Below are 17,151 nucleotides of genomic sequence, written 5' to 3' on the forward strand. Positions count from 1 at the left end.
TTTAAACTGTAGCAAAAGATTCTTTGGCTAAGACTATGATCACAATCCTGAAAAAGGTAAACTCTTTAACATCCCCTTGATTACAGTGGCAGACATAACATTGAAAATGAATTTTACAAAAGTCTCACAAAGGATTCAAGACAAACTAGATCTCAAATGCAGCAGCTTTTTGTCTTGCTAATGGAATTTAAAGTTTATTTCTTAGACTAAATCCCCCAGTACCCACATGGCCAGAAGGAGAAGGGGCTCACCTTCACGAAGACCCTTCCGCACCATCTGAACTGAGGACAACAACTGCAACATCTTGGTCAAATGCAAGACTATGACCAACATTGTCATTTTTTCTCCTTTATTTTTCCCATAAGATTGTTAACATCTTTGCCTGATAAAGAAGCTGGAGGAGTTTCAAAAGTTTGCAACATGTATAACGTGCCTCAATAAATATATCACTGTTTTGTGCATTTTAGGTGATACTATATTTTGCAATATGGTCAACATGGCTACCCCTGCATATGTTTATTGTAAATGAATGGCTGGCTCATGTTCCTTATATTTTGCACAAAGAGAGAGAGAGAGAGCGCAAATTGTCTTTCAATATGCACCAGAATTAAAATGCCTTTCCAAAGTGAAGTAACACTATTTGGAATCCCTATTTCATAAAAGTAGCTGCAGTTTTATTTATAAATAGAGCAACCTTTTAAAAATATAAAAGTCAGAATATTATCCCTGATTATCAAACCAGCTAATTAATATAACCTTTACAGAGAGATAATATTGTATATAACTATGACTTTATTTATTAGCCTTCTGTGATTCATTCCCACCATTCTGCAGTATGTTGCTGTTTGCAATTTCTAACACTATCTCAGAAATAGAAGGTGATATGATAAAGTAGCTGTCGTGTTTCATGGTTTAAAATGCCCCAATCAAAATTAATATGTCAAGGGAGAAAAATGTATTTAAAAACTGGTCATGGGCTATGCACAATGTAATTGACCACTTCATAACACCATAAATCTAAATTGCTCTACCTTCATTCAAACTTTTTATGTATGTGTGTGAGCTCACAATAAACCTAGTACAATTACATTATTTTAATGAAGATTTGACAGTTTGAGAAGTGGTTAAAAAGTATGAGTTTTTAATGTTTGTGATCATTTCTGCATGACTACAATATTGACAACTGATAAATTTGTCCTCGTGCTTCTATAGATCATTGTAGGGATAGAATGGGAATTGATCAGTTTCTTAACTAGGGTCAAATTCTGAGTTCCTTATTTCTAAAGAACCTTGTATGGGTAGGAAAACTGGTACAACCAAGTTTGCACTGGGGAAATGCTTAGTATTAAAGGTGATGAAAGATTTCTTTTTCTTCCCCCTTTTATGCTATCAAGATCAAATTATTTTCTAGATTTCTAAGCAGTGAAAAATACTAGCTATCAAGTTGCATGAATATAATGCACAAGTAGATTCTTTAGCTTGGCTATGATTGTTAGAATATTACAAGAATGTTCCTATTTTCAAATGTGAAATACTAGATAATATGAGTGGAGGCCTACAGATGAGATTGAATACTGCATGCCATTCATAGTATGCAACACAGCACCCACAGATGGCAGACAAAAAAAAAAAATGTGGCAGACCAATGTATAAATTTCAAAAATTCAGTACTGAGATACAAGTGACAACCTTCCCAGGAAGAAAACTGGAGCTGAGAAAATTGATTTTAAGTAGTTCCGGGCACTGCTTACCACAATGAAAGACTGAAATTACCAGTGGGCACTGTCACTTGGCTGTAGCTGGTACAAAGGTTTGTGAAGAAATGGAAGCAAAGCATATGAGATGGCAAAGACATTCCATTTTTAATAAAAAGGTCATTCTTATAAAGTTTTAAGATACTGACAAATGGAACTACCAGAGGATGATCATTTAATCAAGAATCTCCACCAGAACTAGAAGAATGTAATAAGCAGATCATTATAATCACCTTCAGTATGTTCCAGGATAGCTGTACATTGTACAAATAAAACTGCAGTCCAGAGAGCAACCAACCGGATAATGGAAAGGAACCTGATAAAACTAGTTGGGTTTTTTTTTTGGGGGGGGGGGGGCTCCTTGCATACAGGTATACATAGTTTTAGTACCAAGACCCCTGTGAATTTGTTGCTAGTGCTGTGAATGGTGCATGCACGTATACACACACATACACACACACAGAGTGAACATATGAAATTATGTTCAGGAGCAGCTACAGAGGAGGAGCCAGAGGCAGAGCCTTGAGAGGCAGGCCCAGTACCAACTGCCCTTCTCAGCAGCTACAGGAGAGGAGCCAGGCAGAGTCTTCATAGCCAAGCCCCAGACCATCTTCTCTTGAGATGGTGCAACTTTAAAGTCAAGCCCCGGACCATCTTCTCCTGACTGCCATGGGTCAGATTTTATTCCTCCCCCAAGAGGCATTGAAACCAACTGCCACTTCTCTCCAGAGATGCCTCCCTGTCCAGCAACATCTGACTATATTAGATCCCTAGTCCCTTGTGGTAACAGAGGGAGAGAAGGGAAGGAGACAACATCTGGGAAAAGACAGAGGCCCACAAGTTCTGTCTGAAGGCTGCAGGGGAGAAGAGGCTTCTGTTCTTGCTGCCTGGACCTCTACTTCCCTCGCTGGACTCAGCTCTTGCAGGACTGAGTCCTTGACTCAGCAGGCACTGTTTCATCCAGCACAGCTACCTTGCCTGCCTGAGGTATAAGGCTGGGACTTCTGCAGGAGACTCACTAAACAACATCCAGCTTTACTAGCTACCTGTCCCTTCCCCCCCCCCCTCGCCCCTGTTCCTGTCAATTTAATAGGAAAGATGTCTTTTCCTCAGAAAGGAGGGGATTTACAGAGTCAGGGAGACCCCACTGGAGTCATTCAAGGCAGACGGAGATATGGAGGGAGGAGACAATTAAAACACCAAGGAAGTGGGTAGCTCAAGAGGGTACTTGTGGTCCCCAAGTTGTCTCCCTGTCCAAATAGTATGAATAGCCTTGGTAACAGTCTCCCTGGGTTGAAGCTGCTGCTACTGAATGCCAGATCAGTGAATGGTAAAACAGCTGCCATTCAGGACCTGATCCTGGAAGAACAAGCTCACCTGGCATGTATAACCAAAACCTGGGTGGATGAGACTGGAGGAGTTAATCTCTCTCAGCTTTGCTCACCAGGTTTCTCAGCAGGCAAGGCCTGGGGGGCAGGGAGGTGGAGTTGCAGTAGTCTATCGTGATTCCATGTCCCTGACCAGATGCCCCCTCACACAGTCTACAGATTTTGAGTGTGTTTATTTAAACATGGGTGGCCAGGACAGAATAGGGATTCTGTCGGTGTACCACCCACCCCGCTGCACAACAATCTCTCTTCCTGAGCTAACCGGGATGGTCTCGGGGTTGGTGTTGAAGTCTCCACGTCCATTAGTACTGGGGGACTTCAACATCCATGCTGAGACTGCCCTTTCAGGAGTGGCTCAGGACTTCATGGCCTCCATGACAACCATGGGTCTCTCCCAAGTGGTATCTGAGCCTACTCATGCTGCTGGACACTCTCTGGACCTTGTTTTATGTACTGGGTGGGATGATGATGATCTTGGTGTGAAAGAACTCTCCACAGTTCCATTATCATGGACAGATCATTATCTGGTCAGATTTAGACTCACTGGGATTCAGAACCTCTGCAGGGGTGGGGGACTGATTAGGATGGTCTGCCCCAGGAGGCTGATGGATCTAGATGGATTCCTGAGCGCTCTTGGGGAGTTTCCTGTCACCTTGGCAAGCGATTCTGTTGAAGCCCTGGCCAACCTTTGGAATGGGAAAGTGGCCAGGGCAGTGGACACAATGCTCCTGAGCGTCCCCTCTCACGGAGTGGAGCCAAACCAGCCCCCTGATTCACCAGGGAGTTGATGGTGATGAAGTGAATGAGACAGAAACTAGAGCAACATTGGGGAAGACTTGGAGTGAATGTGATCGAACATGGGCTAGAGCCTATTTGAAAACCTACTCTGTGGCAATGCAGGCAGCAAAGAAATCATTTTTTGCTGCCAGCATTGCAACTGCAAGGAGCCAGCCAGCAGAGCTGTTCCGAGTGGTCAGGGGCCTTTTACACACTCACCCTCAGGTAGAGGATACAGACCACTCGGAGGCTCGCTGTGAATAATTTGCATGGCATTTTGCAGATAAAGTCGCTCAGATCCGCTCCGACTTGTATGCTACAGTTGCTACAGTGTCAGTGGCTGTAACCTTGGCTCCTATCAGTCCAGTGTTAATGGATACTTTTCAACTTGTGCAGCCTGATGATGTGGACAGGATCCTTGGAGAGATAAAAGCCACCACATGTATCTTGGACCCTTGTCCTTCTTGGCTTGTTAAACAGGCCAGAGGAGGACTGGCTGAATGGGTAAAGGAGGTAATCAATGCATCCTTACAGCAAGGCAGAATTACATCGTGCCTAAAGGAGGCTGTTGTGAGACCTTTGTTAAAAAAGTCATCCTTGGATCCCACAATAATGAAAAACTATCATCCAGTGCCTAACCTACCATTTCTAGGCAAGGTTTTGGAATGTGTGGTGGCTTCCCAACTCCAGGGATTTCTGGATGAAATGGATTATCTAGATCCATTTCAATCTGGTTTCAGACCTGGCTATGGAACAGAGACAGCCTCTCGCCTTGGTGGATGACCTATGCAGGGAACTGAACAGGGGGAGTGTGTCCCTCTTGGTTCTCCTGGACCTCTCAGCTGCTTTTGATACCATCGATCATGGTATTCTTCTAGACTTCTAGACTGCCTCTCTGGGATGGGGCTTGGCGGTACTGTTCTAAAGTGGCTCCGTTCCTTCCTGGAGGGGCAAACTGAGAAGGTGGTACTGGGGGACTCCTGTTCAACCCCCTCGCCATTGACCTGTGGGGTCCCTCAAGGTTCTGTGTTGTCCCCTATGCTGTTTAACATATACATGAAACCGCTGGGAGAGGTTGTCTGGAGTTTTGGGGTGCAGTGTCATCAATATGCAGATGACACTCAACTCTATTACTCCTTCCCACCTCAATCCAAGGAGGCTGTCCTGGTCCTAAACCAGTGCCTGTCTTCAGTAATGGACTGGATGAGGGCAAACAAGTTGAAACTTAATCCAGACAAGACAGAGGTGCTCCTAGTCAGTTGGAAGGCAGATCGGGGAATAGGGATCCAGCCTGTGTTAGATGGGGTCACACTCCCCCTGAAGACACAGGTTCGTATTTTGGGGGTACTCTTGGACTCAGCTTTGAACCTGGAGGCCCAGGTCTCTGCTATGACCAGGAGTGCTTTCACACATTTAAAACAGCTGCACCTGTTTCTTGAGAAGCCAGATTTGGCCACGGTAGTACATGCCTTGGTTACATCCCGTTTGGACTACTGTAATGGGCTCTACATGGGGCTGCCTTTGAAAAGTGTTCGGAAAATTCAGCTGGTTCAAAGAGCTGCTGCCAGGCTGTTAACAGGGGCAGATTACAGAAACCATACAATGCCCCTGTTGAAACAGCTTCATTGGCTGTCAGTTTGTTTCCAGGCACAATTCAAGGTCCTGGTTATTACCTGCAAAGCCCTACATGGCTCAGGTCCACACTATTTGGCAGACCGTTTCTCCTGGTATGAACCGGCCCGGACTCTAAGATCCTCTGGGGAAGCCCTTCTCTCTGTCCCAACATCATCACAAACACAGTTAGTGGGGACACAAAAGAGGGCCTTCTCAGTGGCTGCCCCTCGACTCTGGAACTCCCTGCCCAGGGTGATCAGAACGGCTCCCTCCTTGATGGCCTTCCACCAGCAGGTGAAGACCTACCTGTTCACACAGGCATTTAGGGAATTACTATAAGGACAGGCTGGGATGTTCGATGTTGGGCCAATTTAAAAATTCTTTTCAATGTACTTTTTATTTTATTGTACTATTTTTTTAAAAATACTGTGAAGCCGCTCTGAGTCCCAATCCTGGGAAAAGAGCAGAATGAATATATATATATATATATATATATATATATATATATATTCTAAAAAGTATTCCTATAATCACTTGCTGAAGTCATCAATCTCTGAGCAGCAATAAGATGGTGATCTCACTTCCAGAGTTTTGTCCTATTGCTACTTCTTTATGAATAGCTTCTGCATATCATCCTTGACACTTTTCTTTTCAGGTCCCATTCCCTTCCCTGTTGCTAACCTACAGAGCAGTAATGCAAGTTAAATTGGAAAACAAAACATGATTGCAGTTTTAACGTCATATAACAAAAAAAAAAAAAAACAAAACAAAACAAAAAAAAAAAAAGACCCAAACACCAGATTTATTTATTTTTAAACTGAAGGCCTGGGTAAAGCGTGAATTAGGTGCAAAAGTCAATATCAGGTCTATGTGTGTGTGCCATTGGAGAGTCAATGACAAGGAAACATTGTGTGGAGTCCTACAGGGAAAAAAAATGGCACTCGCTCTTTTTGATGTTGCAAACTGTCTTTTCAGACACAGGAATCTCAAAGCTGGCTTTACTATCAGACAGAACTGCCTCAGGGAATAAGGACAGAAAATGTTTACTTATTAAATTCATCATCATCATCATCATCATCAGTCTTTCTGGAAATGCATGTTAGATTTTCTGCTTCATAAGTCCAAGCAACTTGATTGGCCTTGAACATTTTATTTTAAATCAAATTGTTAGACTTAGAATAGGCCCGCTGAATCAATGGCAACATAGAGCATCAACCCTTATTTAAAAGTAATTAAATCAAAGGGCCCACACTAGCTTTAACTAATCATTGGATTTAGGCCTATGTAGCTTGTTTTCCAGAAGAAGAAATATTTTGAACTGATCCTGACATGTAGCTTTCATTCCCACTCTTATTTCTTGTTGCAATAGGAAACAAATGCTCATTTTGCTCAATGGACCTGATTCTCTAACTGGGTCTTCATCTACAACCCTATAGAGTTCCTTTTTCCTATACAGACATTTGTGTAGAAGCGAATTGCTTGTTAAATGCAATGCACTTCAAAGACCAATGCTTTCTATCCCCACAGATCTATTCAAGTGTCATAAAAGGGAAAAATGGATCTGTGCAATAAAGTGTTGAGTCGTGTGGTAAGATTCCTCTAATTTTCAAGGGCAAGTACTATTTCACAAGTATTTAAAATAAATAAGTATTATCTGCCACTGATAAGGTTTCAATAGCTTCTCAGATAGGAACAGTTTCTATATCACCATATTTCTAGGGAAAATGTATTGTACATGGATTCAGAAGGCACAAGGACAACAGCAAAAGATAGCTGTTAGATTTAGAGGGTTTGTCTTAAGAATGTTAAGATGAAACATCTATGGAATATCTGTTACAAAGAGAGATAAATCACACATTTTACAATAAAACTTTTTTGAATGACATTACTAGAACACTGCTTCTTAGTTCTTATGTACAGATAGCCACCTCTCTCTCTACCTCTGCCCTCTTTCTGCTGGTTCTTCACTACACTTTACTGAGATAATTTTATATACTGTGGTTTGTTGATCCACTGCATTTACCCCCCCACCTCAATGCCCACACCAAACACACATTCAGTGAATTAATGTATCACCATGTTTTCTTGCACATGCATGGCTAAACATTTTAACCAATTTAACCCAAACAACATAAGGCTTCCTGCAGTTCCAAAGCAAATGACTGGGTTCACATTCCAAATCCATGTAGCTGGAAAGACTTGAGCTTATTCAAATCCAAACATTTTGTTAATTCAGTTGTACAATTCTGTTGGTTAATCATACTAATAATGATATGCATATATAAAATATTTACTTATTGGTGTATCATTTGCAAATATCTGCACATAATTATTCATTTATTTTACATGGCAAATCAGTAAAACCAAGGAGCAAGAAGTAAAAACAAACTTGATCATAAATGAAGCTTTTAAATTAATTTTATGATTATATTTTATGTAGAGTATAAGTGTATGACCTTGTTCTATAAAAGCTATTCATTCTAATGGAAGAGTATAGAACATGATCTACATTTCCTTCACACTAAGCTTTCCACAGTTGTAAAGTATAGTGGGCCCTTGGTATCCACTGGGGTTTAGATCCAGGACACCCCCCCCCCCCAAGGATACCAAAATTCATGAATACTCAAGTTCCATTACATATAATGGCATAGCAAAATGTTGTCCCTTATATAAAATGGTAAAATCAAAGTTTGTTTGTTTGTTTGTCTGTTTGTTTTTGCAGTTTCTTTCATCTTACCTCTGCAAATAGGAACAGGGAAATCCCAAGATGCTGTGTTCACTGTGTTGGCTATACAGGTCAGTTGCGGGTGTCCATCAAGGATGTATCCTGTCACACAGCTGTATCTGATTTTGTCACCAACATCAAATCTTGTTCCATATAAAACACCTTTTGGTGGAACTCCAGGATTTCCACATGAACTGCTTTGTAACTCTATAAAAGAAGATAAGATTAGACATTAGCACAAGTGGAACTACAATAAAAGTTTGCTGCATAACATTTTCCTATGTAGGGTTCCTGCTAGTAGACATAAAGCCCTACATGACTTCGGTCCAGACTATTTGAGAGACTGTGGCCTGTTACAGACAGCCAAAATAAAGCTGCTTCGAGTCACAGTGGAGGTATGGTGTTTCAATGATGCATGCGTCCTAAGAGTCCAGAAGTTGCACCAAAGCCACGCTCCAGCCCTAAGGACTGGAGTGTGGCTTTGGTGTGACTTCTAGACTCTTAGGACGCATGCATCATTGAAACACTATACCTCCACTGTGACTCGAAGCAGCTTTATTTTGGCTGTCTGTAACAGGCCTGTATCTCCCCATACAAACCACCTAGAACCCTAAGATACTCTGGAGAAGGATTCTCAATCCCACCACTATCCCAAGCTTATTTGGTGAGGATTCAAGAGAGAGCCTTCTCAGTGGCTGCTCCCACCTGGTGGAACTCCTTTCCATGGGAGGCTAGACTGCCCCCCTCCCTGCTGGCCTTTCTTTGGCAAGCAAAAACACTTTTATTCCAGCAAGCTTTTTAAAATCATGCAGGCCTGGTTTTATTTAAAGGGGGGAGGGTTGGTTTAGATTATTTTTAACCTTCATTTATTTTAAATTTTGTATGTTTAAATTTGTATCTTTTTACTGTTTACTTATACTATTTTAATTGTTTTCAAATGTTGTTTTAATGTGTTTTTATATTGTGAGGTGCCTTGTGTCCCTTTTTGGGAGAAAGGCGGGATAAAAATAAAATAAAATGTTAGCCAGCCATTTCTCTTCCCTTTCTGTTTCCTCTTCCATGACTATTCATTACTATTCCATGGACAATGGGCACAGACAGTCTTCACAGAGCTGTTTCTTGGATCTTCCTCCTTAGTGAGCATACCTGAGCAAATCTTGGGATTTAATAAAATTGACAGAATCATAAAGTTGGAAGAGCCCTATGGGCAATGAGGTCCAATTCCCTGTTCAGTGCCATCACTGAGATTGTTAATACCTCTTTTCTTCTGCATAGATTACATCCTTTTGCCTATATACAGCAATCTGACTGTGGTATCATTTTATTATATCTGGATGCATTTGTTTAGGGTGTTTGTCAGGTCACTATAGTTTAGGTTGCAGAGGTAAGCTGCAAAGGATAGGCAAAGGCAGGTCAAATGTCAGCATTTGGAGAATGCCAAATGCTGCTGGGAAGCCAAATAAGAAAACCTGCAAGATGCTCTGAGAAAGGTCTATCCAGATTGCATTTTAAATAAGTCACTTGCATAGTGTCTATTTTACCAGCCATAACTATCACTGCAACTGCATTGGTTGAGATATTCTAAAGTTCTTTGGATCAGTTCTCAGTGTCAGAGGTTAACAATGCCACTTCTTTTGGAGGGGAGGTTCCTGGTGTCTTTCTAAAAGATTAGGTCTCAGGTAGGTAAACCTGTGAGGCTCCCACATCCCCCTGAACCAAGTTCTCTACATGAATTAGCAAGGCTGCTATCTTCTTCTCTGAGGATGAGGATTCAAGATTCTGTTTTCTTACATAATAGTTTCAGGGTAAAACATTTAAGCAATATACTACTAGTGTAGTGTGTGTTTAGATTAATCCCAAATAAATCAGGCTGATTCAGACAAATTTGGCAGATGTCTGAATTTATGTGGGACTCTTCTGAAGTGTCCCAATCAAAATAGGTACACTGCTGAAACAATAATTACGAATTTTGATTAAAAAAGATACAGCAGTCTAAATCCAATAGAGGTTCTCTATACTAACACTTTTATTAATTCCATTGATTTAGATCCCATTGCTCCAATAAATCTACGCTAATTGGGCAACAAATGGGATTTAGGCTAAAGAAATGGGCAGTATATCTCTCAAACTGAAAAAAGCTGTCAATATAGGAGAAAAAGCGGCTGCCCGACTCCCCGGGCTGGCCGCTTTGCTGAAGGGAGCCGGCATGGCTCCTTGGCCCCAACTTCCGGGTTGGGGCCTGCCCTCCGCCCCGATTGGTGGCTCGGGCTGGAAGGGCCCGCCCCTTCCTCCCGAGCCGCTTTAGTAAGGGCGGAGGAAGTTTCCATGGTGGGGCTCCAGTCCTCCAGGGTGGCCCATTGGTTGGGGCCGCTTTGGAGGAGGAGCCTCATTATGGGGTGATGGGCGGGGCCTCGGTCTATATATTGGCCACGAGGCCGGGCCCCACAGCCATTTGCTGCTCGGCTCTGCAGGTGATCGGAGCCGAGCATTCAAGGGAGGCCCGCATAGGGAGTGCGTCTCCCCCTCCCTTTAGGGGTTCTTGGCCCCTTGCAGTGGCGGAGTGCGGGTGGAGGGCGTCGCCTCCTCTCTGTTCCCCCCTCTTTTTGCCCCTCGTCAGGGTCTGGGGTTTGCGCCCGCCATTTTGGCCAGGTGGTGGCTGGGGCTCAATTTTCTTGCCCTTTGTAGCACCTCTCTGCCCTTACTTCCCTTCTTCTCTTGAGGTCCTGGGTCCTGCCCAATCTTTATTCCACCACTGGTTTTTCTTGGGGCCATTGAACTTATTAAGTGAGATATACTGCTCTGGGCTTTGGAGGCTCATAATCCTTTACCAAATATATTAATTTTATCATCTTTCCAGTGACAATTTTATATAGTCATTAGATTTAAGAATTAGTTTTGAGCTGACTGCTCTTGATTCTGGAGGCTCGTTTTTTGCTGTTGTTCTTGGACATTTATAGTTGGACTTTCTGGTGCCATCATACCACCCAAGCCTCCATCCACAGCTTCCTCCTCATGCCCTTCCACCAGAGGCTTATCAGGTGCTCAGAAAGTCATGGGCTTCCCCATCTTTGGCCTCTAGGTCACCCACAGCTGCTGCTGTTTCTGTGCATGGGCAGAATCACTCTGCCAGGGCTTCTTCTGAGTCACCAGTGGTTCCAACACAGCCTCCAAGTGGCCTGTCTCCAGAAGCAGCTGCGGCTTTATCTTGTTCAATTACAGACCTGATTCAGCAAGCAATCACGTTGTCTCATGCTGGCTCCTCTGATGCATCTTCCCAACCTGTGAGGGCTCCGGTCTTGACCAGCTCTTCTAGCAGCAGTTCCAGCTCTTCTTCCTCTTTGTCTTCTGATGAAGATGACCCACTCGGTGGAGTTTCGACATCTGAAAGGTGTAAGAAAAGGAAGAAGAAGCGCAAAGCCAAGAGAAGACGTCAACGTGCCCGTTTGCCTAGTGCTTCGCAGGTCACTCTTGCAGGTGCTGCGATTTCTGAAGTTCCTTGTGGGAGGGATGGTTATTGGGTTGAACACGCTTTGGTCCCAGGTCTGCCTAAGTGGGCCATTAAGCGTCGTGCCTGGCGCCCTGGTCTCCAGGGTGTTTGGGTCGACCCCCAAGCAGCAGATTTTCCAGCCTGTGCGACTGGTGAGAGGCCTCCTGGTTCTCATTTACCTAAAAAGGTCAGGAAGCTGATACTTCGAGGATGCTACGTTGATGTTTTCACCCTCCTGCCGCCGAAAGGTCAAGATGCAGTAGCCGTAACATCCACCAAAAAGGCCAAGAATGAACCTAAAGTGGCCTCGGTTGAACACACCTTCGCCAATTGGCTTGAAGGTTTTGTGGTGTTCAAATCTGTGGTAGCCATGGCATTCCCTGAGAGAGCATGGCATCTTGATGGCCATCTGGCTAATGTTTTACAAGCTAACTCCTTTGCTGGAGACTTAGCTGCTATTGCATATGATGCCGCTTTCAGACAACATGCTTCTCAAAACTCTAAAGAACGTTGGGACACTCTGCATAACGAAATTTGGTTGTTGGAAGTGGGGACATTGGCTAAGGCCAAAGGTCCTCAAAAAGGGCCTGTTTCTAAAGGGCTTCGCCGTTATTCTTGTTGGGATTTTAATGCTGGCAGGTGTACACGCCAACAATGCAAATATGAGCACTCTTGTGATATTTGTAAAGGTTCACATCCTAAGTTTTCTTGTTCACGTGCTAACCTTTCTTCTCAGCCCTTTCATTCCAGGCGCTCTGCACAGTCAGCATCCGGCAGAAAAGAAGGTTCATCTTCCTCAGATGTCGGCGTGCCAGGGGGCCTTAAATAATGATGCTGTTGTTTTTCCTTCTTTCCAGATGGCCCGCACCCCTGTTAGACCTGCTGCACTGATTCCTCTACTTGCAGCTTATCCTGATAAGGAAGCAGCTATAGCACTTGCTGATGGTTTTTCTTATGGTTTTCGTATCCCAGTTGCTTCATTCCCGACCCATTCCAACCCTCGTAACCTTAAATCAGCCAGGGGCCAGCCAGATGTTCTGAAGATCCTGAAGGAGATTGAAGCGGGCAGAGTTGAAGGTCCTTTTCCTTCCCCTCCTTTTTCCAAGTTTCATGTTTCTCCTTTAGGGGTTGTTCCAAAGAAGGTGCCGGGTGAATTCAGGATCATACACCATTTATCACATCCTCCGGGTTCTTCTGTTAACGATGCCATTCCCTCTGAGTTGTGTTCTGTAAAATATGCTTCATTCGATCATGCTGTTCATTTGGTCAAAGCTTGTGGCAAGGGTGCCCTTATGGCAAAATGTGATATACAGTCTGCTTTTCGCTTATTGCCTGTTCACCCCAATGACTTTCCACTCCTTGGTTTCAAATTTGCTGATAACTGGTACTTTGACAAGGCCATGCCAATGGGCTGTTCCATCAGCTGCTCAGCCTTTGAGATGTTTAGTACGTTTCTTGAATGGGAGTTAAAACGTTGGGCAGCTTCTCTTCTTGTCACCCACTATCTCGACGATTTTCTTTTTGTTGGGCGTGCTCACTCCGATGAGTGTTCCAGGTTGCTCACAATTTTTTCTGAACTAACAAAAAGTATTGGTGTCCCATTGGCTGCTGACAAAACTGAAGGGCCTTCCACATCCCTTACCTTTTTAGGGATCCGTTTATATTCAGTGGCAGGTATTTCCTGCCTCCCTGCAGATAAGCTGTCTGCTCTTAGGACCCTTCTTCAAGAGGCCATGTTGGCACAAAAAGCCACATTAAAGCAGGTTCAGTCCATCTTGGGACATCTTAATTTTGCCTGCAAGGTTATCTCTCCTGGCCGCGCCTTTTGCGCTAGTATAGCCAGGTCCTTGGCTGGACCACGCCTTCCCCATCATCACATCAGGTACACAAAAAACATGAAGGAAGATTTTAAAGTGTGGCTTCAATTCCTTCAGGACTTCAATGGAGTTGCCATTTGGCAAAGGTCCTGGGCTCTTCAGGACCGTTTACAGGTTCATTCAGATGCCGCTGGTAGTGTGGGGTTCGGGATTTACTTTCAAGGACATTGGTGTGCCAAAAAATGGCCCTCTGAGTGGGCAGGCCAGGACGTTTTGAGAGATATGACTTTTTTAGAACTGTTCCCTATTGTCACTGCCATTCACATCTGGTGCCTAGATTTCAGTAACAAAAAAAGTTTGCTTTTGGTGCGACAACCAAGCGGTTGTTTCTGTTGTTAATTGTCAATTTTCTAAATCAGAAAGGGTTATGTCACTGGTCAGAAAACTTGTTTTGTGCTGTCTCTATAATAATATTACATTTTCAGCTCGTTTTGTACCGGGGTTACAAAATAATGTTGCCGACGCCCTCTCTCGTCTACAGGAAGACAGGTTCCGTCAGCTGGCCCCCGAAGCAGATCCAGAGCCGACCCCTTTCCCAGAATTCCTTTGTCAGGTTGGCTGCATGAAATAATGCAGGGTGTTCTGGAGTCGGTTGCTCCTTCTACTCTCAAAGTGTACAAGCGAACCATCACGAAACTGTGGGAATTTTTTCGATCTGTTGGTATGGAGTCAAGGTGGCCGGTTGACTCAGCTATTGTCATGCAGTTTATGGTTTGGTTAAAATGGGCCAATTGTGCACCAAAAACTATGGCCATTCACTTGGCCGGGATCACATTTTTCTCAAAGGCTGCTGGTTTTGCCAATCCTTGTTCTTCATTTCTTGTTCGAAAGGCGCTAGAAGGGTGGAAGTGGGTCTACGTCAGGACAAAGGACGAAAGAAGACCTATTTGCTTTCAGCTGCTTTCCAAAATTTGCTCATTGTTACCTATAATCTGTGCTTCTGATTACGAATATGCCTTGTTTTTTGCTGCATTCACAGTGGCATTTTTGGAGCGTTCAGAGTGGGAGAATTGGTCGCTTCTTCCAAAAGTGATGTTTCTTTTAAAGCATTAAAAGCTGGTGATTTGTCATTTACTAAGCATGCCATTTCTTTAAAGGTACGCAGGTCCAAGTGCGATCAACTTGGTCGTGGTCAAACCATTGTTATCAGGAGGTTTAAAGGGTCCATGATATGTGCTGTCAAGGCCCTTAAAAATTTTTGGTTGTTACGCCCAGATATTGATTCTTATCTGTTTTTACACCTTGATGGGACGCCTCTTACTCGCTTTCAGTTTATATCTGTGCTTTGGTTGGCTGCAAAACGCCTGGGTTTACCTCCTAATGAGTTCTGTGGCCATTCGTTCAGGATCGGAGCTGCTACTACTGCAACTCAAGTTGGTTTGGCTGCTGATTCTATTAAAAGATTGGGGCGTTGGAGAGCTAAAGCTTATGTGGGTTACGTTCGCCCGCACTTGGACGCCTGTGCTGGTCATTAAGCCTGTGTTAAGGGTTGGCGGTAGGCGTTCCAGTGGAACGGCCTTTGTGGCGGCAGCATAGGCCAGGATCTGGTTGGTTTGTTTACCAGGGCTATGGAGCACTGGTTTGGGAGTCAATTGAGACCCGGGGACAAGCTGTGCAAGGGTTGTGGCCATTGCGGGGGCCACAACATGGATATGCCACCCAGTAACTAGGGGCTTTGTGATCTAGAGAACGCCTGGTGTGATGGCGGCCAGTTTGCGTTACTTAGCCCCTAGGTCATCCCAAGGCCTGGCGGTCACCAGGCATGCTGCTTATCGATTAACCGAGGGGTTAGTCGATGCTTCAGATCCTGACCTTATGCTTTGTGCCAACCCTTCTGTTTTGGTTTGCTGTTGCTAATAAAGTTGTGGCCTTTCTTCCAATAAGGTGTTATGTGGTTTTTAGCGCCGGCCTCCCAGGCAAATATCAGGGTAGGGAATGGGGAGACATGAAGAGGTGCTACAGTTTTGTTATGGACACTTCCAGCTTCTAATCACAGTGAGGTAGGGCCTCCAGTTCCACTGCACTGGAAGAAGAATGTTGAAATAATATATTGCAAGAGTGATCCAGTGTTTACTGTTTTCTCCCAGTTCTCTCTGCCATGAGCATCAATGTAAAAACTGGGCAGTTGGTGAAAGGTGGAAAGAATAAAATGTAGATATAGAGCCTTTACAGACTGGGGGAAAGGGGCAGACAGACGCCGCAGATCATGACCACACCAACCAAACAGCGCAGCAACAATGTGCCTGGAAAAAGGAGCCGTGAAACACGACTCTTTTCTTTGGTGCTGCTGGGGCACCATTAGCACCCTGGAGGGGCATGGTGACATCCCTTGTGTGCCGCGCCATTTGGACACAGTGCATGAAGATCATCATCATTGCACACGCCATATGAATGGGCACATGCCAAGATGGCACCCAGACAGCACTGTAGGCCTTGGGAGCATGCAGACGCACCACTCTCCTGAGCCCTGCTTTTAGCCCCAGGCTGGTGCATAAATATCAAAAGATCTCAGAGTAGTGTATAGACAACAGTTTGGAATTTCTGAACTGAGACTGTGATTCAGCCCTGATTAAAAATCCAGAGTTAATTGGGAAGTTCCTAAATTGCCATTAGTTGAATTGCTCTTTTTGTTTTGTTTTTTTGAATTGTAAAGTTGAGGTCAAAATTTAATTCTGAATTGAGGAAGTATCTCCAAGTGTCTCACCTTTCATAATTAATGCTGATTTCAAATACAGGGAAATTTTTGCCCATGGCACCCCAATTATGGAATCTCTTACACAAAGGATAACCTAACATCAATGTTATTATCTTTTAGGTGCCGGGTATTTTAAGTTTTGTGTCTCATTTTTTATCTGCACATTCTATTTGTAGCCTGTTTCAGCATATTGTGTTGTTGTTGCTGCTGCTGCTGTTAATACAATGCTGTTGATATTATTACTATGTTGTTTTTACTACTACTATTACTGCTTAGATTTTTCTTTACTACCCTGGAACCTATTTTAATAAAGAAATGTACAAAAAAAATGTTACATAACAGCACAATCTTAATAGTGAACACAGGTTAGCTCATGACCTTCATCTAGGATCCTGAGATATGTTACCTCAAGGAAGTCTATTTACCCTGATAAAGTTTCTTTTGAGTACTGGGAGAATATCTGCACAAAGAAGGATAAGGTGCAAAGAAATGGTTAGGTGCTAGAAAAGGGTAAGATGATTTATACATGTATTTTTGCATAGAAAACAGCATTGTCTGCACAGGAAACAGAATGAAAATAATATCACTACACAAAAATAGCATGTTGTTTTCTGCAAAGAAGATGTTGTTTTCTTTTCAAATAAAGACGCAAAGTTTGCTTGGAATAAGTCCCAAACAGTGAAGATTTACATCAGTCTAGTTTTCTCTTTGTCAGGCTTTTCTGACACTCAAGAAACATAATATTTGACCATTTTCCAACATTTGTCAATATTCTTTCTATACCTATGGGGTAGGGGGTAGGGAGATAAAACTGAGAAAAAAATTAAAAGTAAA

General features: G+C 43.4%; 1 protein-coding gene across 3 annotated transcripts in view; it reads right to left on the minus strand.

The window, feature by feature from the left end:
• The window catches only part of LOC149317584 (CUB and sushi domain-containing protein 3), a 796,080-nt gene that overhangs the window by 502,914 nt on the left and 276,015 nt on the right, over positions 1-17,151 (minus strand). For all 3 annotated transcript variants that reach the window (XM_089517858.1, XM_089517859.1, XM_089517857.1), the window contains exon 4: positions 8,271-8,465. In XM_089517858.1, the coding sequence (XP_089373984.1) occupies positions 8,271-8,465 (195 nt within the window). The remainder of the gene's footprint in view (positions 1-8,270; positions 8,466-17,151) is intronic.

This window comes from Sceloporus occidentalis, unplaced genomic scaffold (genome assembly GCF_023333645.1).
Source record: "Sceloporus occidentalis isolate IW3139 unplaced genomic scaffold, rSceOcc1.0.p SCAF_3, whole genome shotgun sequence".
Lineage (NCBI taxonomy): Eukaryota > Metazoa > Chordata > Lepidosauria > Squamata > Phrynosomatidae > Sceloporus > Sceloporus occidentalis.